The following is a 22,396-nucleotide window of genomic DNA, read 5'->3' as shown; positions in this document are numbered from 1 at the left end:
TGACATCTGGAAAACCGACAAACAGAGGGCGTCCGTTGGATACATCTCCCGCAGATACCTCCTCGGTGACATTACAAGTACTATCAAAGATCTTGGAGCTTTCTCGCTCCTATCTCGCCGCAACATCGAAGGGACTTACTCAGCTAAGTTGCCCGAAGATCAGTGGCAGCAGGACGTACAGTATTGGTTCAATACGAGTTTGGCCATCCTCCAACGTCAAATATTCGAACAGGCCACGGGACCGAATAGTGAATACATTGCGGAGCACTCCATTCGCCCCAAGACAGATGCAGAATGGGCTCGGTGTCGAAATCAGGTACGTGCGCTTTCTCTAGCAAAGCGCCAGTGTCTTAAAAATATGGGGTCATTCGCAAAGCCATTCCACACCCGGCCTGTCTTTACTACCTATCAACTCACACTGATTCTTTGGTGGAATAGAAAGTCAGAAGTACGAACTTCGCCTCTTTCAGCGTCTTCGGCCTCTCACTAACCCTCGGGATCGGTTTCGTCATCATTGTAACATCATACGCACTCGAACCAATCGTCGCTTTCGTCCAAAGACGTCGAAACACGCATACCTACCAACGTCTTGAATGGACCATCAACGAGACCCTCCAACTGCAACGCCTTGCCCACGAAGAGCTTGGCTTCGGGACCTGGCAGCGGGCGGACGATGAAACCCCCATCACCAGTCCCAACGAGAAGCTGGCAATGGTGGATCTGACCGATCCTGAACACCCAAAACTCGCAGCTCATGTCACGGATGAATCGACAAGGACCACGTCGACTCTCTCCCTAAACACCGACACGGAAACCGGTAGCCCGATACCAATGCCGGCTTACTATTCTTCTTCGGGGCCGCACCAAGCAGGAGATGAAACATTGACCGAAATCCCCTCGCCCATTCCCTCCAGGTCTGGAGCGCGAGAAGGCGAGATAACTACGATCCATCAAGAACAAACGTCAAAGGGAGCCGGCATTCGGGTAGAGCAGGAATCAGTGAATGAATCTGGCGGAATTGTGAGGACAGAAAGCCAGTCAAGCATTCGCACTCTGTCCCCGTCACCATTAAGCATGACTCAGGAATGACCTGTCATCAGCTTAAGGGGCCGCGTTTAACTGAAACAGGCCTACGATCCCAAGCAATGCGAGGTACGATCACCAAAGTATGCTGAAGAGTTTGAGCTGAGTTGTTAGAATCATTACGTTCTCTACTATATTACCAGATCAGCTAGCGAATAAACTGAGCTACCTTCTTACCACATTTATTTCTGTTCGAATATCCACAAGGCATTTATAAAAACACCCTTTCAAACCTGACGATATCTCACGCCCCCTTCTTCTTCGTGAACAAATCCCTCCACATCTCCTTCAACCCGTACCTCTCGCCCGTCTCGTCCCAAATATTAACCTCCTGATTCGTCCCAAACCTCTCCATCACACCCGCCGCCCCGTGTCCCGGCGAACGCCCGGTCGGCTTGGCCTTCGGCTCCAGCGCCCTATCGCGAATCTCGCTGGGCAGCTGGGGCCCGACGTCGGCGAAGGCGGCGGCGAGCTCGCGGTCGAGCGAGAAGTACGGCTTCTTGGCCAGCTCGGGCGCCATGAGGTTGTAGGAGCGCGTGAGGGCGTTGAGGGAGTTGATGGACAGCTCGAGGAAGGAGCGTTCGGCGTTCACCCAGGCCGGGTCGCGGAAGGGGTAAGGGGCCGGGGTGATGGCGGAGGAGGAGGACGAGGCGGTATCTTCGGCTGTCGTAGCAGGTTGAGCGTCCCCTACCATGAATTCTTCGAGCACCTCCTCCGCATCTGGCAGAGGAGAGGCGGAGGAGCTCCCGTCGGTAGAGCTTACAGGAGTGGCCTTGACGGTGATCTTTTCTGACGGCTGGCTACGCTTCTCCGGTGTGGCCGGGCCTACCCTCAATTCGCCAGACAGCGTGATCTGGCTGAAATGCCCCTCCTCACTCACCGTGGTGATTTTCTCCTGCTTCTTCTTCCTCGGATTGACCAGCTTCTCCGCCTCCGCATATGCTTGCGCCCTCCGAACCTGAGTCTCCAGACTACCACCCGTGCTGGCGATCATCCTCGCCGCATGCCTCTTCCAATCCGCCCGCAACCTGCTCCTGAACCGCGCCGCGGCCGTAACCAGCTCTTGCTGCTTCTCGATCCACGGCGGCACGATCTCCTGCTTCTGGATGATCTTATTCATAAAGTACTCGGTCGTGTCCAAAAACGGATTGCTCGCGTTGTAATCGCGCTCCATCTTCTGGCCTCTCGGGATATTCTTGAACTGGCCCCTCGCAATCGCATCCTCGATCCGCTCGTTCGCCAAGCTCTCCAGCGCCCTGATGCTCATCGGCCCGCCGCGACCCGCCGGCTGGAACCGCTCGCGCATCTCCCTCCGCAGCTTCTCCCTCTCCTCCTCACTCATCCCCGCCCCATCCTTCTGCAAGTGATACATCCCCGTCCGCTCCCTCGCCTCCGACAGCCTGACTCCCCTGTTTTCCCCCCTCCCGCTCGCCGCGCTCGACCCCGTATCGATCCTGCTCGGCAGCCTCACCGCATTCGGCAACCGCACCTTCCCGCCGCCGCGCAGCGGCTTGACCGCATCGTCCAGCATCCGCAAGCTCGCGTCCTCGACGCTCTCGGTCCCATCCCAGGGCCGCGCGCCGGCCAGGTCGCGCGTACCCTTGCCCGCGGCGGCCGGCAAGCCCGCCTGCGCGAGCGACTGGGCGAACTCGTTGTTGAAGTTCGCGCCCGCGATGCGCGCCTCCAGCCGCTTCTTCAGCTCCTCGGAGAAGCCGGCGTCCTCGACCGCGGCCTTCTGCGCGGCGCGCCCGCCCGAGACGAGGCCTTCTTCCGTCAGCGACTCGAGGCGGCGCGACATGGCGCCCGGTTCCTTCTCCTCGTTTGCCCCCGCCTCTTTCTTTGCGGTCGGATGGCCATTGTCGGGGTTGTTTCGATTCTCGCTTATTGTGGACGCATTGTGCCCGTCGCGGTGTTGTTCCTGTGCGGATGCGGAAGACGATCGGAGGAGCCGTGGCGACGCAGAGAGCCAACGTTTCGGTCCCGCGGCGGGCGAGATAGTGGTGGGCGTGCGTGAGAAGGCGCGCTGCGAAGCTCGCAGGCAGCGAGGGCAGATGTAGGACGATGCGATGGTTGGCCCAGGCATTCGGGGGGAAATGAATTGATGGCGTCCCGATAAAGATGGAGAGAAAAAAGGTGAGCACGGGCGGGGATGATTGATGTGCAGTGGGAGCTCGGGGACGGCGGATGACGCCACCCCGCGTGGCTTGGCGCTAACTGAGGCCCACCATCACGGACGCACATCCTAGCCTTACCCCAGATTCCATCGTGCCGCTCAAAATTGGATAGCAGATTGAATTATGCGTCTTCAAACCGACTAACACCTAACCTTACAAATGCAATTGATCCAATTCGGGAGCTCCTGATCCCCGCATGTGTCTACGCTCCCGGGGGGTCCCTCCCCGTCAATACAAAGGAAATTAAGCTCGTCCGTGATGCTGATGTACAGAGAAAATGCACTAGTCCTCCCCCCTCATCTACAACCCTAGTCTCCTCCAATTCAAAAGTCCGCCTCTACCCAAGACCGAAAAGAACTTTTTTACTCGCCCTTGAGCTTATCTTGCGTAACCGAAAAAGCCTCCTCCAGCAGGTCCTTCTCCTCCTTCTTGTGCACCGCCTTCAGACCAGTCGCCACACTGGCGCTTGGGTTGCGGCCCGCGTACATGACGTGCCTGCGGTTGTGGTGCTCAGTCTCGTTGAGCAGAGTCTCAATGCGGGGCTGGGTGAACGACCAAGCACCCGCGTTGAGGGGCTCCTCCTGGCACCAGACAATGTTCTTGGCGTTGGGGTACGAGTCGAGGTTCTCCTTGAGCTGCGCCCACGGGAAGGGGTGGAGCTGCTCAATGCGCGTGATGGCAGTGTTCTTCAGGCCGTGCTCCTCACGGTGAGCCACAAGCGCAGCCCAGACCTGACCAGTGCAGAGAATGACACGCTCAATCTCCTCCTTGGGCGCGATCTCGCCAGTCTCGTGGGCCGGGTCGGGGACAAGCCACTCGAAGTGCGACTCACCCGTGAACTCTTCAATATTCGAGCGAGCCATGGGGTGGCGCAGGAGGGACTTCGAGAAGAAGAGGACAAGCGGCTTGCGGAACTGACGGTTCATCTGGCGACGGAGAATGTGGAACATGTTGGAAGGCTTGGTCAGGTAGGCGATCTGCATGTTGCAGTCCTGGTGCTGGCGCTCGAGCTTGTCGGGGCTGGGGAAAATGCGAGGGTCCTCGTTGCAGAGCTGGAGGTAACGTTCCATGCGGCCTGAAGAGTGCTCAGGACCCTGGCCGTCGTAACCGTGAGGAAGAGACATGACCAGACCGCTACGCTGCAGCCACTTGGTCTCGCCAGAAGCAATAAACTGGTCAATCACACACTGAGCGTTGTTGGCGAAGTCACCGAACTGAGCCTCCCACATGACCAGAGCGTTGGGCGACGACAGAGAGTAGCCGTATTCGAAACCGAGACTGCAGGATGTTAGCTGAATAGTGATATGGGAGTTGGTCATTACTTACACTCCGTACTCGCTCAGCGAGGAGTTAGAGATAATGAAAGTGCCCTGGTCCTGGCTGAGGCTGGCCAGAGGGGTGTACGTGTCCTCGTTCTCCTGATCGTGAAGGACGGCGTGGCGCTGAGAGAAGGTACCACGCTCGACGTCCTGACCAGAAACGCGGACATGGTGGCCTTCCAGGCAAAGGGTGCCGAAAGCGAGCGCCTCAGCCGTAGCCATATCGATGTTCTTGCCCTCAGTGACGGTCTTGGTGCGGTTCTGCAGGATACGCTTCAGGTTACGGTGAACGGTGAAACCCTCGGGAGCGCCGCCGATCTTCTCGGCAACCGTCTCCAGAACGTCCTTCTCAACAGCGGTGGGCAGGTGGGGCAGGACCTCAGTAGCGAGCTCCTTGGGCGACTTGAATCCGTTCCAGGCAGAAGTCAGCCATTCCTTTGCGGTGGGCTGGTAGTCCTTGCTGCGGGAGAAGCTCTCCTCCAGCATACCCCAGACCCAAGCCTTGTGCTCGTTGACGTCGTCCTTGGTGAAGGTGCCCTCCTGGAGAAGCTTGTCGACATACTTGTCGAGAGCTGGCTTCTGCTGCGAGATGCGCTTGTACATCAGGGGCTGGGTGAAGAAAGGCTGGTCGGTCTCGTTGTGGCCCTGCTTACGGTAGCAAACCATGTCGATAACGACATCCTTCTTGAAGGTGGCACGGTAGTCGGCGGCGAGCTGGCAGACAAAGTTGAAAGCCTCAACATCGTCACCGTTGACGTGGAAGACGGGGGCATCGATGGCCTTGGCAATATCAGAGCAGTAAGGAGTAGAGCGAGAGAAGCGAGGATCGGTGGTGAAACCAATCTGGTTGTTGACGATGATGTGAATGGTACCGCCGGTGTGGTACTTGGGCAGAGCATGGAAGCCCATGGTCTCGTACACAACACCCTGGCCCGCGAAAGCAGCGTCACCGTGGAGCAGAACACCCATGGCAGACTTGGCCTCGTGCTCGTCGTTGTTGTAGTGCAGGATAGCACGAGTCTTGCCAAGGACGACGGGGTCCTCGGCTTCCAAGTGGGAGGGATTGGCAACAAGCGAGAGCTGCACACGCTTGCCGGAAGGAGTGGGACGCTCGAAGTTCATACCCAAGTGGTACTTTACGTCACCGGAACCCTCGTCCGAGGGATCGGCGGTACCGGCGAACTCAGAGAAAATGGACTCGTTGGGCTTACGCACGACGTTGCTGAGCACGTTGAGACGACCACGGTGAGGCATGCCAATCACGATGTCCTTAACGCCATAGTCGACACTGCGGTCGATCAGAGCCTTCATACCAGGAATCAAACTCTCACCACCCTCCAGACCGAAACGCTTGTCGTTGGGGTACTTGGTGGCCAGGAAAGACTCGAAGCTAGTACCCCAGATCAGACGGTCCAAGATCCTGCGCTTCTCGTCGACCGAGTACTTGTAGGGCTGGGGGACCTCGATACGCTGGCGCAGCCAATCGCACTGCTCCCTGTCGGGAATGTGGATGTACTCGACACCATACGAGCCGCAGTAGAGCCTCTCGCAGGTGGCAATGATCTCACGGAGGGACATCTTCTCACGGCCCTCGGTCTTGAAGCGGGGCAGAATACCGGGGCCCAGGGTGAACTCCTGGTCCAGATCCTTCTCGGTGAAGTTGTAGTGCTCCAATTCAAGCTCCTTGGGCTTGCTGTATCCGAACTGAGCGGCCTCGCCGCGGATGCCAAGCGGGTCGATCTTGGCCTTGTGGTGGCCACGAGCCTGGTAAGCGCGCACGAGGAGCTGGACCTTCAAGTGGTTCATGACGTCGGAGCCCTGGCCCATGGACATGCCGAGGCCGGGGGTGGCGAAGGCAGGCACGCCGCCAACCGGGGAGGGGACAATGGTAGGCGGGGGCTGGAAGGCCTGGGAGACAGGCATCTCGCCGCTCTCCATGTTCTTGAAGTAGACCTGCCACGAGACGTGGACGCTGTCGGGGTCACGCTTCCACTGCACGTACATCTCGTCGACATAGTTGGCAGTGTTGCCCTGGAGGAAGGAGTCGGAGGGATCCTGGGAGAGCTCCTTGTTAGGGTTCACTTCGGAGGTTGCGGATGGGGAAACTCACGACGCCCTTGCTAGTGTCCTCAGCGGAGACGGCATAGTGCCTCTTCTGCACGCGCTGGGCGGCGATGGCAAGCGCCCTGCGTTTTGATGCGAGCGCGCCGCTCTGGGTGGAAAAGCTCGTCCGCGCAGCGAAGCTGCCGGCGGGCAGGCGCGAGCTGCATTGGCGGATGGTGGTGCGCAGCATGGTGGAGGTGCCGACGCGAGAATTAACAATTCATCCAAACGGGGCGGCGTGAAGCCAGATGTAGGGAGAGGAGAGAGGGAGGAGGCGGAGTTGGTGAGAGCTGGGCGCAGATTCAAGGCCAAGCATTACGTTCACACGCCCGACGCGGAAGGGCACACGGCAGGCTGGGGGATGGATTATCCGGCCCGATCAGGGCTTAGCGCGGCCGCGAAAAAGTCAGCAGCCGCCACCATTGGCCGCCGCCGCTTCTAAATGCCGCAGCCGCAGCTGCTGACCGCGCGCCCATACTGCACCTGAAGCATTCCCGCTGACCTGGCACGCCGCGCCGTCGCAGCTTCTGAGCCATGCGCCCCCTCAACCTCTCCCCGTGCGCTGCATGCGCGCAAAAGGAGGTGAAGCTTTGTCCGAGTCAAGTCCGTCATGACCAGGCCCAGGCCTGGCGCTGGGCCTCGGCTATGTCACAGGTGTTCCCCAGACTCAACCAGCTACATCATACCGTAGCTCCATTGTTCCGCATGCCACCCTGCTGTCACTCCCCACCGATCCTTCCGTGACAGCACCCCGATTTGGTCCCTGTGACTAAACGCCCAGATGCCGGTCAAGCAATTCTGCCGCCCGACCAGCTGTGTTGTCGTCGCGGCGTCGGCTATTGCCACGCCGACGCTGCTTCCGGCCACTCCCTATCCCAACAACAAACACGATGCTCCCTCGGCCGAGTGCAATCTGAAGCCCTGCGAGCAAAAAACGTCTCCCGCAAGCCACGCCAAGACCGCCACGGCACCCCGCAAAAACGTGCATAAATTTTCGAACCGATGACGTCGCTCGTACAGGAGAAACACCAGATTCGTGTGCAATCGACTTTCGATGCGTTTCTAAGTCCTGAGACACTGCAAACCTACAAAGACGGCCTGCTGTTGTGACACGGCTGATCTGCCTCTCATCTACCTCTGCAAACGTAATGCGTCGTTGAACTCTTCCTGTATCGTCTTAGTCCGGGTTGACCCTGGATAACCACATAACAGCTATCAGCTATCTTCCCACGAAGGTGTCAACCTTTTGTCTGTCAGCCCTCTGCCTAACAACCACACTATGGTCAAGGAAGCTCTTAGTCGCAGTCATCCCTGGGTGGAAAGGCTGCTGCCAAGTATATCAATACCAAGTAACCGTGATGCTCGCAGGGATAGTAAGCGCGAATTTACATCATCTACGAAAAGATACACTGAAGCTACGACCCATCCAAATGAATGGTCTAAGTGGGCTTTCTATATTTGGTTGATGTTTGCACTAATACACCTATCTGACCATTTTTACGTTGTATAAGCATCTGATGCTCGCTAAACGCGTAGATGATTCTATTTGTTGTTGCTATTCCTATGCTGTATTACTGAGTAATTGTGCGATGTAGCTTTTGAATTGGCCTCAATGGCTGAAAACCGCGACCTTTGGCATTACCACAGCCCTCAACTTGATTCAGACTGCATGACAGGCTCTACATTACCTTCCATCAAATCAATTCCGACAATAATTATCCTCCGAAGTCGCCTACTTGCATTTGCAGCCATTCCGACGCTACCCGCCGCCCAGCATCCTTCGGCATAACGCTCCTCGGCGCCGTAAACAGGAGGCCGAGCAGCTTCCCAAAACAAACAAGCTGCCTTCAAACAACGGCACTTCACTTATCCAGACAACAAAATCTCACACGCTATCCACCCAACCGGATAATCTTTGTATTGTTTGACTCATCAAAAACGCCCTGCTGGATGTTCCCTTGAGTGCTGCGGGTATCTCGGCTTGGTTGCCGGCGGGATGATTCCGCGGCTACGGATACGTCCGGACACGAGGGAGACGTCCATCCCAACGAAGGACGGAGGTATCCAAGGATGTGTGCTGAGGAGCCGGGAATGAAGCTCCTAGATCTTTGAGCGATGAACTGCGCTTTGGAATTCCGGCCTTGCTTACTTTCGCCTGATGATGGTAGCGTCTTCCTCAGCTATTACTTTCGTAGCAAGGTTTGGAGACCACAGCAAAATCCGCGTACACGTCGGACAGTCGGATCCGATTCAAAGGCTACATCAGATAACAAAGCTGCAGCTCGAGACCATCTGCCTCACCGACTACTCAGGCGTGACTTCGAGCTCGCTGGTGGACGATTTCGAGGAGGATTCCTGAAAAGTTTCGTCGAGTCGTTAGCACGAGTGACCACGTCCTGAGACCAGCTCGAATCACCACTCACAACTTACTTCGTTCACCATAGAAATCCCCGCGATGCTGAGCCATCAGATCAGCCAGCACGTCCGGCAATCATCCCCGCATAGTAAGACAAGCACGCCCTGCTCTTTCCATGGAAGCCAACAACGAACCCCCCTTTTGTGGAATGGTAAGCTCTAATCTTTTCCCCATCTCACCCGTCGTCCAGCCAGCCTCTGTCCTCATCGCGCTTCATCAGCCCCGCAGCTCAGCCTCAGAGTTCAGCTCCGCCGCCCCACACACTAAGGACAATCATCGTCGCCCTCGGACGCAAAAGGAAGATCGACGACCACCGACCCGCATCCGCGCGAATCCGGAGGGAGCACAACGTTACACAAACCGCTGCGCAACAAGTTTTTCTCCCTCAAGCCATGAGGGGGAAAAATTTCACCCGGATCACCGGCGTTTCCTGTCTCTATTTCTCTTTTCTTTTTTCCCTCTTATCCCTAAAAAAAGAAACCTCCTTCGCTTTCTCTCCGTATCGGAATCATCGATCCGCCCCAACTGCCTTGTCCCAATAGAGATGATAGTCGTTCGTTCGCGATTCCTGATAACCATCGTTTCTTTTTCCTCCCTCTGGCCACCTCAAACCGGGAGAAGCGAGCCGAGAAGGCGACATGCATGCATGCGCTCAAGTGCTGTAGCGAAAGAAGGGGCCAAGACGCGAAATGTGATAGTGGGATGGAAAAACAGCTGATTATTTTCCTAACCTCGCACATTCGTACCCCAGCCTTTCATTGCTTTTGCCGCCTTTTTTTTTTCCCTCTTGCTTTCTTTTTCTGTGGCCCGGAACGGCGGAGGTAGAGCGAGGAGAAAAGCCCTACCTATTCAGCCCCCATCTTTCCAAAAGGAGGCAATGCGATGGTGCCATCTTGCATACTGTGTTCTCAGCAGCACGGCTCCGAGAAACCCCAAGGTGATAGTGACTCGTTGTAACGTAAGGATGCGCCTCGCATGAAACCAAGGCAACAACGACACCCGGTATACCACTTTCTGCCAGAAAGGGCCCTGCAGTGCGAGCGCACAAGAAAAAGAAAAAACGTTTCTCGACTAGGACGCGGTGGTAGGGCTATAAGTGAGGTATTAGAGCCCCGGAAATGAAACGATAAGTCAGGCAGATAAAGAGCAAGGAAGGGAAGCAACAAATTCTCCATTTGGACCGAAAATCTCTATTGCCGACCATGTTCAGCAACGGAGATAAGGAGATTAGAAAAGCAAATCAGCCGTCTGCTAATAGGGTGGGAACCCCGACATTACATGTCACCCCAATGGACCTTTCCTGTAGGTTTACGCGTACCTTTAAACTTACCTTGGCAATATGTGAGAAAGGGGGGCCAGAAAGACAGCGCAAGTGAACGTGGAGTCGAATAAAAATAACCGCTTTACAATGCCCGGCAATTCGCAACTCGCCAACTGCTCCTTCGAGGGGAGAACGAAACGGGGCCGATATGCGTGTAACCGTTCGGCATTGATGTGCGCCAGGTAGTCAATGAGTGCTACACGACGACGGGAGTCCGCGCGTCGGCCCGGTTGATCTCCCGTCTTGTTGCCTGGGTCGAACCAAAGAATGAACCGCGACACAGAGAGTCGCGTTTTACAAGGCCCCCGCATCCTGCAATTAGGCACAAGCATAAAAGTGAACATTAGTCAGATCTCGTTCATCATGACAAATAGGATATCAATATAACCTACGTGCTGTCCTTCAGCTACTGCTCACTTGCGGCGTGACTGGTGCGCCTTTCTTGCATACCAATACAGTATCCAGAAAAGAAATCCATTCTGATTCCACTGAGAAAAAGAGAATTTCGCTTACAGAAGTGATGTTGTTGCTGGCTGACCCTTGGAGAAATATTGGCTTTGACAAATCTTATACAAGCCTCAACACGGAAAGACAAGGTTCATCGCCACTGGTCTTCTCCTATACCTACTTATCTGGGTTTCCTGCGCATGTACACACATGCAGTGCGGATCCTCATCTTCATGGCCCAGCTTGGTCAGGAATGCGACTTAGAAAGTGGGGGCCGCAATATTGGGGAATACCCGATTAGGCAAGTAGACGAGTACATGCATTCGGTCGCATCTGGGCGTTCAGGCAAAAAAGCCTGGAACATGCATGGAAATTACGCAGGTAAGACCGACAGCTGATGTGGGGCGCGGCGCAGCAGTGGAGAAGAAGAGATAATGGCACGCGGCAGAAGCGGAGCACACTCCGTGTCCAAGGAAAAGGAGAAGAAGGAAGAAAGTTCAATGCCCAAATGCCCGGGCACTCACCCTGGGAAAGAGTTTGAGTATACTTACACTGTTTATTAGGGCAGGAAGAAGACGAAGGGCAAAGAAAAAAAGTACCCACCACAAGGAATATCGGGCCCACAGGGAAGCCAGAGCCATACAGATGCTGGCTCAAACATCCATCCCAGCCAAGGAAGTGAATATGCATTCTGCATATGAGAAACAGAAACATGCACGGTATGGGGAGGCACCAGTGAGGCGCTATGTTCCCTAAGCCGCCCGGTGTTGTTGTCGCCTCACCTCTGAGCCTTGCCTCACTCGACGTTGCACGCAACGATGACGACGTGCATTGTCCCCACCACTCTCCCAGTCCTCGACTCCACCAACAGGTTGGCAGAAACACACCCGCAGCAGCCACCCAAGCTGCTCACCGACGCCCTTCTCCTCATTGATGCTGCCGCTGCTTCCGCTGCCCCGCTCTTTGCGTTCACTCTCCATCTGCGCTCCGCGCGGCACGGGTGCATGCGGCGCAGAATTTGCCGCAAGAACCTGATCTAAGCTTAGGGGAGTTAGGGCAGCGGAGCCAAGCGCTGATGAACTGCATGCTGGGCTTGTTCGGGGCGTCTGCGAGGGCGTGTGAAAGCTTTCGCTACTGCTGCCGCTGTATCTGGAGTGAGCCTCCGCGCTGCTGCCCCGTAATGCACGGGTAGAGGCGTTGATCGAAGCGCCAGAAGAGCGACGAGTGGCTCTGTGCGTGCCAAGGGTGGGCCTCATTTCGGCGTCTGGGGGAGGAGTCACAGGGCGAGCAATGAGACGAGGGCGGACGATTCCTTCTGCAGCTGCGAGAGGTAGAAGGATCGGGAGTGCTGCAGAACGAATTACCGTAAGACTCATCGAGGGAGGCGAGGGGTCCAGAGCAGAGTCGGAGGGGGATTGCTTTGTTTGGGGTTGAGACTCGGGTTTGAGAATGAGAGGCGAAGCGGAGACGATGGTGGAAGCAGATGACCCGCCGAAACTGGTGCACTGCGTAGCAGGAGTACTCGTTTGGGTCACGGACGAAGCTGCAGCAGGAGTAGGACATGTGGAAGCAAGAGTGCTTGACGCAACTGAAACTATGCGGTGGGCACCGGCGTGCTTGTTGTCCAGGCTTCTCAGACTCACAGCGTCTGGGCGGTAAACGGGAATGTCATCGGCAGTGTAACACACGTCGATGTCATCTCTGCTGCGTTCTTTGTGGCTGCGAGATGGCGTATCTCGTGATGTTGGCTGGCCTGTACTCAACACATCGGCAAGTCGGTCATACGGGGAAACGGGAATGCGCGGGTCGAGACGACGGCGAGAATGAGGCGGGCTCGTGAACAGGGGCGCAGGTATCAACGGATGACTAGAGTGCCTGCTGGTCTGTGTGGGCGTTGAGTAAACCGAATCTGGAGATTCGGTTCGACCGGGGTCCTCAGCGGGGAGACGCTCCTGCCGACGCCTAGTCGGGGTCAAGGGGCGCTTGGAGGCCTGACCGCGCACGGGTTGTGCAACGTTTGGCGGCGCGGATCCTGGCATGGATGCCTGCATCGGTCCTTGTCGATCCTGTAGCTGCCGCGGTCCGTGTTGTGTAGAGTCCTGGCCTCGTGTCCCATTCCGTGCGTGGAATCGCGACGGTGTTTCCGGTGCCGGGCTGTCGGGAGCGTCTATCTCAGTCACCGGCTCATGCACGTCGGGCTCGAAGATATGCCAGCCCGGAGGATTGCTCGACCCGTGTCCACTGCTCGGGGGCGCCCAGAATGCGAGCCCGGCAGCGCGGTCGGCCTGGTTGGCGTGGGGCCATTGCCGCCACTGCTGCACTTCATGCACCCCGCGCATTGCGGTCTGATTGCCGGGGTCTCGTCCTCCAAGCTCTGATAAATGAGAGGATTAGCCCATGCTTCAAGTGTCAAACATGTGCACGCCACGTTGGTACGACATCGGTCGGACCATACGTACTTCCCCCACGCACGCGCAAACTCACCTCCCCGAGGGCCGCGGAAGAAATGGCGAAGAGCATATCCAAAACTCCTCACGCGTGAGACCCTGCGGTGCGGAGCTCCAAACGAAGTTGGCAAATCTCCCGGCCAGCGGGGCAGGCCGCACGGCGTCTGAGCCCGAACGGGCGGCGACTGCGGCGGCGAAATTGGACGTGCGGGATGCTCGACGTCATTGACGTAGCCTGTGCCTGATCCTGAGGAGACCCTTTGGTCCGGTGGCCTTTGGCTATCGATGATCTCGTGCAGTTCTCGAAGCGTTGCTTCATCAATGGTGAGAGCCGCCTGACGCCTGCCCGCGTGGCCTCCGCCTGATTGCTTTTGTTCCGGGGCTTCCGCCCAGCGGTTGACGCGTGTCGCGGCAATGCCGTTTACAGCAGAGCGGAGCGTTGCAATCGACTTTTGCTCGATGATGGTGGTCAACGGCGTTGCGTCCGGTCTGTTGATGAATCGGACTGCTACGCCGGGCCCGTCTGAAACAAGCCTTCGGTCAGTGCTGTCCATTCCTCCTCCAAGGTCTAGACAAAGCTTGACTCACTCGCAATGCCAGAGGGCGGCCATTCCTGTCCGGACAGGGAGCGGGAATGCGACCGCCTCCTGCTTCGAGGTCTCTTCTTTGGGGGCTCATCCGCCTCATCTTCCGAGCAGACATGTTTTGCATCGTAGACAGACCCATTTTCGCTGGGCGTGGCCTCGGACGAGTCTAGCTGCGGGAACAATTGCCGCTTGGGAGCTGGCTGGCGGGGTTCGCGATTGCTAGGGACGAATGAGTCTAGGAAAGTGTTGCTGCGATCGAATAGCGGAGGTGTGCTCGAGATGGTGGATACTGCCATGATGATGCGCGATTTGAAATCTTCTGAATCAGGCTTGCCGGACGCGGGGAGCAAAGAAAAAAAAAAGAGGCGGTGAATTAAGTTACTGGCTCGTTCGGGCGTTGAAGAGGTCTAGCAGCGCCCAAAGCGACTGCTGCCGGCGGTAGGGCTGCCTGGCTTACTGCATTGCTGCTGCCACAGCATGATTGTTCCGCTGCGAGACACGCGCATATGGCGGCGTCAGCCAGGGGCGGAAGGCGCCAGCGGCCAAGCGCAGCAGCTGCCCTCCGTCCTGCCCGAACGACTTGGGATGCACGCCTGCCGGGCGCTCCGGGCCTCGTTGGAGATGCACAGCGTTAATGGCTTCAGCTCCAAGCAGGTGCGCCCTCTCTGACCGCCTGCAATCGAGGGCTACAACGCGAATGCGACTGGGGGAAAAAGCACTGCCCGCTGGCATTCAGGAACGCCACATGCTCGCCTAACGGCCGGAGGGCTCGTCGGGGAGCTGTGGCCGTGTCGCGTCACTTCAGGACGGCAGGCGCAGCGCGTGACAGAATCTGGTTCCTGCCTTATCACACGTGGAGCGGGCGCAGCCATTGTGTGCCGGAGGGACGCCGTCGTAAGAGCATCGAACGACCAGATTCCCCGTAGAGCAGCGCCGGCCGTGGTTGAGATGGTGAGCTGAAGCAGCAGTGGAGGGGCTATCGTCCCGCGGCCCGTACCCGCGAAGCCCGCAGCCTGAAGCCGGGGCCGCGCATCGTTTGCCGTCTGCCGCGATCTTAGATCTCCCCCATGCATGGCGGTCCGAGCGGTGAGCCTTGCAGCTGGCCCGTTGCTTCTGCGCGAATCATGGCCCGACGTCCGTAGCCGAAGATGTGATCGCCCACAAGCGACCTGTCTGCACTTGCGGACCTCGAGAAGCTTGCAACCGCAGACAAGCCTCTACGCATGGGTGCCTTGCGGGCGCGAGCGATCAGGCCACTGCCCGCCACCAAGACGTGTGCCTGCAGCCATCCTCGTCCGTCCACGAGCTCCCCCACGAGGGCCCATGGCAGGCCCAGTAGCCACTTCCGCCCGCTGTGCTTTGAAGAAGCGATTTCCTGAAACCTGTGGAGGCGACGTCCGCGTTGCACCGCATTTTCAGGCCGGGACTCTGCGCCTGGGGCAGTGCCGCTCTCCGAAGTGCGATCTGGAGCCTGTAGGGGCGATAGTCCGTGTATCGGACTCTGTGCCTTCCACGTGCGCTGGCGCCGCACCCGGAGCTCTGACGGCGGAGTGGCGCGGCTGCTGGGAGGCCGTGCTACAGAAGTCTGGTTCCGAGCTGCATTGAGGAAACAACACAGCCGACGGTAGATCTCTGGGTTGTTGGCACCGGCGAAGCCGCGCCTTCGACGGGGTACGACCGCCGATCTTTACTCGCAACTGACGGCCGCACATGGATCAGAGCGATGACTTGCGCATAACGGCCCACCGTCAGCGCTGGTGAGAAGACTAGCTCAGCCGCGGATGGCAGGAGACAGCCGCAGGGATCACAACAACCTCCCGTGGCAGTCGCATGTTGTGGAGCAGCTGCGTGGTCCAGCCGGCACGGGTGCCTTCTTTACCACCTGCGTGATGTAGACGTCATTGATCTCGTGCGAATATGCGGAGACGTACGGCCGCAATCTCCACGTGGAAGCCACACTGTGCGGGCTGCAGTCGAAGCTACGGTGGATGCGAGTATGTTGGGCGCATCGCTTTGGGCGGGTCCGGGGCTGTGGAATCGGGCCCAGATCTCTATCGACCCCCGGGCGTAGCGAGATGAGATACGGCTGGGGGAAGCCGTCAGCTTTATGCAGGAGGGAAGTGAAACACAGTGCGTTGGCCGTTGACGAGTGAAAAGGAACAGGCCCACGTTCTTGGCTGCGCTTGTATCAATCCCCTTTCAGGCAGGCTTCCTGGCACGCAATTTGGCGCCCGAGGTGCGCGGATGATCCCGAGATTACCAGGTGCGTTTGTGAGCTGCGCCTGTTTCCGTGCTCGTCGACTGTGGCGCGACAAGCCACTTTCTACGCAGGGTTCCAGAAGAGCCGTGGTCCAGGGTGGCGTCGTAGCGCCGGTGATTCGTCGCCCGTTGCTGCTGTCTCTTCCTCTGCCCGTCGGGCTGCCCGCTTAGAGCCGAGATGGCCCTGAGAAAGCCTCGCCCATCGACGATTCTGACATGGAGGCCTCCTCCAATCCCCGCAGCTCCATGTGAAGAAAGCAGCGCGGCCAAGGAAACCTGCATTGCGGATTACAGCGCACACCGCGCTATCGGGGAAACGAAGACGATCGGCGAATTTTGCCCCCCCATTTCCAAGATTGGTTTCTGGGCTGATCCAGCCCCTGGAAAGGTGAGCACACTTTGTTTTGTATGCGCAGTTAACATATTTGACACCCCCCAATAGTCTCGTGTGCGTGGCAACACAGCCGTTCGGCGTGTCTCCACCTGGTCTGTGCCCGGAAGCCATGCTCAGGACCAAAGCACACTTCTCTGATTGCGGTGTCAGAAGTGGAACTGAGGGGAACACCGATCCTGGAGCAGCCACCCGCTTGCCGGGACGATCTGATCTGCAGGAGGGCCTTCCGCCAGCGCACCGGTGGGCGCGAGCTGGCTCAGCGCGGCTGTCCCAAGATGGCCGCCGCTCATTCGCTCCCCGGCGAACCTTGAAGATCCTGAAAAGCATGATGACAAGGGCAGCTGCGGGCAAGGGGCATGGGCTTTACGTGGACACACCAGTGAAAGCCACAGGGTCCCGGGGCACTGGTAGCTTGTTTCCTGGGTGGGGTACTGAATCTCGCGTGCCCGCAATGGCCCATCCACGGAGACGTAACCCAGGGGCGATGTATCTTGGGCAAGCCACCAATGCTTCGTCTAGTGAGCGTCACACCTGGAGCTCTCTTGGTCATGGAACCCTATCAGGCCACCTTGGAGGGGCGGCACGGACCGCGCGGTTGGTAGCCTGCTCGATGTGTAGCTTGGGCGCCGATGCATCCATGTCTTTGGATCAGCTGGATGTCATCCCAGTGGCCATGATGGTCGTTGGCCATCGGGAGTGGTAGATACTGCATGGTCACGATCTGCGGATCTGCATATGCGTGCTTGACCAATATGGCTGCGGCTGCCCCGTTGCTGCCCGGCGGATGTTTTTAAGCGCAGGGTGGCACGCCCAAGTTGAAGCGTGAGACGAGCGAGTGCCTTCGCATCTGCACGTTCGCCAGGAGGTACAGCAGACCACCATCTAACCACACCCTCTCGGCACACCGGGGCCTGGCAGCAGCAGCGCTCCGCCCAGCAGACCGTACCGCAACATGGCCTTGGCCAGGCTCGCACCCAGCAGGACGAAAGCAGACTTCTTCCAGAGGTTGGGTCTGTCGGAGGACAATCCGGCCCACAAGGAGCTCTACGAGCTGATGAAGGTGCGCAACGCACGGACGGGTTCCTGGCGAGGCGGGAGCCTTACTCATCAGACGTGCAGGAAGAGGCGGCCGAGGGACGGAGGCGTACGAGCCAGGACCCATCGAATCTGGTGCCGCAATGCCGCTCCGACCCCACGGTGCAGCCGCCATACTCGTCGAACCAGATAACGGAGACAGCAATGCACCGCGAGGTGCTGAACGTGTACCACGCGGCGAGCGCGCGGACGCGGCCGTATTACCAGCAGGGCCACTACATGGACGGGCGCAACGAAGACAACTGGATCATCCGCTGGCTGCTGTGGCACGTCTTCCGATACCGTGACAACAGAAATCGGCACCGAGGTAGTGGCGCATCGTCCAGCGTGACTGCCAGCGAGACTGACGGCCCAGGTGCTGCAGTTCCATCCCAGGGCGGATCTCCGGACGGCAACAACGGCGGGGGCTCAACGGGTGGGTACATGATCGCGTTTCGCCCGGCGCCCGGAACAAGCAACGCAGCTAACGCATGAAGCAGAGATGTATGACCCCGTCCGAGATCTGTGAGGCCTGCGGGCTGGGATGCGACGTGCCTGGGGCAGGGCGGGGGCAGGGCAGGTGGCTTGGCGGGGGTTGCTGTGGCGGCGGGGGATGAGCGTGCAGCGCACGCGTTCCAGGACTTTCCTTTTCCTGTTTCTATTTCTCTTTTGTCTCCTTGCGGTCGTTCTCTTACTCTCGTCGGGCACAATCTCTACGGCAAGGCGAATTTTCATGGCGCGTAGGAGCTCATACGAATGCATGGCCATCTTCGTCTCGCTCGAATCCCGTGCTCCTGCATGCATCACTGGGCCACGGCCACCGGAAGGGCGCGGCTGGCGGCTGTCTTTGGCAGGGGAGACGGCGCCGCGGGCGAGGGAATGCTCCGGTGGGCGCTGGCGCGGGCGGCGGGGGCTGGTCTAACACGGAACGAAGCAGCGCCTGGGTCGGATGTTTGGGATTGAAGCAAAGCAGCAGATGGCGAGAGCTGCATCGCTCGGAGGCGGACTCGGGCCGGCGGGCTCAGGCGGACGGGCCTGGCGGCGATCCACCGTGGCTGAACTCAGAGTAGGGGACTGAGGGCCCGGCACCGAGCTTAAATCAACTTCGGCGCGCCAGGGCCCGCAGTGCCATGACGACGCAAGGGCGCTCGCGGTGCTCTGGTCCGGGGCGGCTGCGCCTGGCGCGCCTGGCGGGAGCGGGTGAAGGGTTCGGTTGAGCGTGGGAGAGGAGAGGTCGAGAGGTTGGTGGGCAGCCTGGCTGTGCCACGGACACTCAACACTCAGACTGGAGGCGATGGCGGGCTTCTGACGTCGGTGCCCGGTGGCTTGTGAGATGTGAGGCCGGGATAGTGGTCAGTGACGGGCGACAACCCAGCTGTGTCGCGGCGAGGCAGGCACGCGTGCCCAAACGCTGCACCGGCCGGGCAGCCTGCAGGTCCGCTGTGCTCCTCGCGGCCACGGCAGCTCTCGTGACGTGCACACTGCTGGAGCCGGCGCTCTTCGGAGCCCATCAGCTGCCAGACCCGCCGCGCCTGCCTCACTTGGACGCCGCGCCTGCCCTCGCCGCCTCTTCGCGCGCACACTCGGCCATCCCAACGCACGATGCGCTCATCCAGCCATGCGTCTCCCGTTCACTTCACCTCTGCAGCCTCGACAGCGCTGCCGCCGGCGTCACCAGGCATGCCAAGCTTAGCACCCCAGCCAGGCGTCGTACAGAAGCAATGCAGGTCAGAACGCGGCAGGGGTGCCACGCGCAGCCTGGCATTTGGCTCGCCCATGTCCGCCTTCGCCCCAGCCGTTGCGCCTGCCTGCATCCTGCCCGCAGCCACTGGCGGCCCAACCATGCTCCCTAAGTCCGATCCGGCCGCTTCACCACTCTCCGTTGGCCGAGGCCAGGGCCCGCCGACAAGGACGCGACGCAGCTCTACGCCTTCTCTCACGCTTGGAGTAGCATGGAATCAAGGCTGAGGCAGACCGCTCCCGCTGCGTCATGACAATCGCCTGAGAAGCGACCCGAAGCTGCGGCCCCCGGGCCGCCTCCAGCACTTCCGACGCCAGCTCCCAGCACATGGCGGCCAATCCGAGATCCGCAGGGTTTATTGCACGTTCAGGGCCCGGTTGATGACCTCAGACGTGCAGCCGCCGTTGGGCGAGGCGTCCAGCTGGCCCGGCTCGTCGTCCAGAGCGCACGTCATGGCTGCCGCGCACCCCGTTGCTGGCGTCAGTATCGAACAGTGACGGCAGACGACCGCACTCACGGCGTCTGTCCCAAAGCTAGCGCGGGCTACCCACGCAGGGGGTGTGGGGTATCTGCTTGATATTTCTTTTTCCTACTCAACGCCGAACTTACCGAAACCGTTGTCTCCACCGCCGTCTTCTGGACCCTGACAGCCGCTGCTTGATCACCATCGCGTGCCACCTCCAAACAGGTCACTCGGACTGCGTGAGGGCAGATCCTCACAGGTCGAGCCTAACCCAGCAAGTCTTGCGACGGGCCGACGTGGCGGCACATCGCCGATTGCTGACTTGACAACAACAAAACAACGACATCGCGGATGCCTAAGCGAGACGACGCACCAAGAAGCCTGTGTCCCTGCTCTCGATGACGCAGCATTGCCCTTTCCGTGCTTCCGAGCCCTCGTTCCGCCCTGAAAAAGGCATTATATCGAGCCACTTGTGCAGGCCTGAGCCCACTTATCGACCCCCTCGTGTAATATACAGCGCACATGTCGTCTGGCGTCCACGGCCGACTGCGCACATCCATCGTGGATCTTCTCCAACATGCGCTGCTGAATGTTTACCCTTGTGGGACGGATGTCAACCATGGCTCAAGTTTCCAAAAATGGAATGTATCCAAGTACGACTGAAAGCAGTTAGATCGCACCACTTTGTGAGATCTGTGGTTGGTAGTGTCCTCTGGGGCTGCATGCCGTACGACATGATGGGCAGGGAATGGGTTGCACCGTGCATCTGGCGACTCAGTACCTCGCAGAGTCGGTGGGGTCATCATCGTTTACTGTGCCTCGCTCGTGGGACACGCATCATACTTTATCCACCATTGGGGATCGAAATCAACCCCGTACCACCTTGCCCACGGATCTATCTCACCGCCCCCTGTGACCGTCGTCGTTGTTTCGCCCAGCATCCGTACCCATCCGTTCGCGCAAGGATGAGCCTCGCAACTCTTAAAACATTCGACTGATGCCTGTCAGTTTTTCCTTATGCTGATCGCAATGTAGATCGCATGTTATGCCCCCATTGGATTAGGAAAACCTGCTGTAACTACCACCGACCGTAATGAAGACAGCAATCGACGCTTAGCGAGCGACGCCAGATCTCGTAAGCGAAGCAGCACAGGACACATGCTACGCCACTTGTACCTATTGGGGAGCCTACAGGCCAAGATCTCCCAAGAAAGGCTTTCAACTCGTCGCCAAGCAATCCTACGCACGCGCTTCATGACACGGCGTCCAATGCCTCTATGGTCGTAATCTGGTCAGGCGCCCAGAGAAATAGGTTTAGGAGGGCGCAAGAACAGCGAAACCCGAGTCAGACTCTGTAACATCCCAAGCCCCCGCCCTTGCCATGGCTTTCCGTTGACATTCCTAGGACCCATACCCAGTAGCAATTTCATCTTTTCCCGGCCGCATATGCTCATTTCTATTAGCCGCTATGACTCAAGATAGGATATCATGGCCCGCGTGACCCATTGCTGGCTGTATGTATGGTCCCACCTTGCTCTGACTTGATTGCATTATGTGGGTCGCTGGAATCCTTCTTACCAGGAACGATCTCTCCTCCTAGCTCAACGGCGTCACCACTCTCTCGTTGACTCCCTTGTTGCAGGGGTCTCTGCAGGTGCTTTGAGTGTCTTCAAATTGTTTTGTCGTGCAAGCATCAGCTAAACGGTGCGACCAGATCTTTTAGCCAATGCCGCCCATCTATGAATTAATACGATGCTGCTGCTTCACTGGTTTTGCTTAAACTTGCAGTACCTTGTGTTTGATAACGGCCTAGCACACTTCCTAGTCGACAATTTGCTCTGATTTTTCGACTTTCCTCATAATATTTCATGTCGACTGCCCAATCACTTCTCGATACGAAAGATTCGTTCTCTCAGGTCCTTCTTACAGCAATCAAGTTTCGCATCCTCTCAACAGTATCAGGTTTTCCTCCGAATTACGGCCCGATCCCGGTGGCCCTAGAAGAACACTAGAGTCACCTGATCATATGCAAAGGACGATAGCGAATTATCTTTATCCAGACCCAATAGAACTTGATGAGGCCAAAACGACTTTTCAAGCCAAGAAAAAACTGAATATTGGAACAGCAGCCACCCACAAATGCCTCATTGGAGCACACCTCTTGCTTTCCCCTTACTCTTTCACCCTTCTATTGGTCTTTACGGCTGCACCACTTGTCTAGAGAGTCGAGTGTTCAGGCCGTTTAGCTACCCAAGTTCAAATAAGAGGTGTGTTTTTCACGAAGGAGGTCCATAAACTACGTTTAGGAAAGCCAAATAGGCACGGTGTAGCTAAAGGATAGTAACAAGTCGAGATCTCTGTTGAAATCGCCAAGTAATGGAAGAGACAATTTGACTCTAATAGACCAAATGAACAGTTAGGAACCTTTATATCGTCCCAGCTACCTATTCTGATATGATAAGGTAAGCCGGTATATGGGGTATTCTCGCAAGTATTTATCCTAATTTGTACTAGCCCGTGTGTAAGCAGTCAACTTGTTAGACCATCCCCATGTCCCTGGCCAACATG

General features: G+C 57.9%; 4 protein-coding genes across 4 annotated transcripts; 1 reads left to right on the top strand and 3 right to left on the bottom strand.

Moving 5' to 3' along the window:
- Positions 1 to 1,327: 1,327 nt before the first annotated feature.
- Positions 1,328 to 3,166, bottom strand: LTHEOB_11913 (uncharacterized protein; the record flags this gene model as incomplete). Its single annotated transcript, XM_035508722.1, has 1 exon — positions 1,328 to 3,166. The coding sequence occupies one exon, from the start codon at positions 3,164 to 3,166 to the stop codon at positions 1,328 to 1,330; it is 1,839 nt and encodes a 612-aa protein (XP_035365482.1).
- Positions 3,167 to 3,619: 453 nt separating this feature from the next.
- Positions 3,620 to 6,869, bottom strand: LTHEOB_11912 (2-oxoglutarate dehydrogenase; the record flags this gene model as incomplete). The annotated part of the gene is made up of 3 exons (XM_035508721.1): positions 3,620 to 4,535; positions 4,584 to 6,631; positions 6,687 to 6,869. The coding sequence occupies 3 exons, from the start codon at positions 6,867 to 6,869 to the stop codon at positions 3,620 to 3,622; spliced, it is 3,147 nt and encodes a 1,048-aa protein (XP_035365481.1).
- A 5,270-nt stretch (positions 6,870 to 12,139) lies between these two features.
- Positions 12,140 to 14,193, bottom strand: LTHEOB_11911 (alcohol dehydrogenase; the record flags this gene model as incomplete). Its single annotated transcript, XM_035508720.1, has 6 exons — positions 12,140 to 12,184; positions 12,228 to 12,368; positions 12,507 to 12,582; positions 12,649 to 13,237; positions 13,348 to 13,833; positions 13,899 to 14,193. The coding sequence occupies 6 exons, from the start codon at positions 14,191 to 14,193 to the stop codon at positions 12,140 to 12,142; spliced, it is 1,632 nt and encodes a 543-aa protein (XP_035365480.1).
- Positions 14,194 to 17,502: 3,309 nt separating this feature from the next.
- On the top strand, positions 17,503 to 18,153 carry LTHEOB_11910 (uncharacterized protein; the record flags this gene model as incomplete). Its single annotated transcript, XM_035508719.1, has 3 exons — positions 17,503 to 17,610; positions 17,670 to 18,060; positions 18,125 to 18,153. 3 exons carry the CDS (start codon positions 17,503 to 17,505, stop codon positions 18,151 to 18,153), a joined length of 528 nt encoding a protein of 175 aa, XP_035365479.1.
- Between the last annotated feature and the right edge of the window lie 4,243 nt (positions 18,154 to 22,396).

Source organism: Lasiodiplodia theobromae, assembly GCF_012971845.1.
Source record: "Lasiodiplodia theobromae strain AM2As chromosome Unknown scaffold_55, whole genome shotgun sequence".
NCBI lineage: Eukaryota > Fungi > Ascomycota > Dothideomycetes > Botryosphaeriales > Botryosphaeriaceae > Lasiodiplodia > Lasiodiplodia theobromae.
This window is presented reverse-complemented; position numbering and strand designations above follow the sequence as displayed.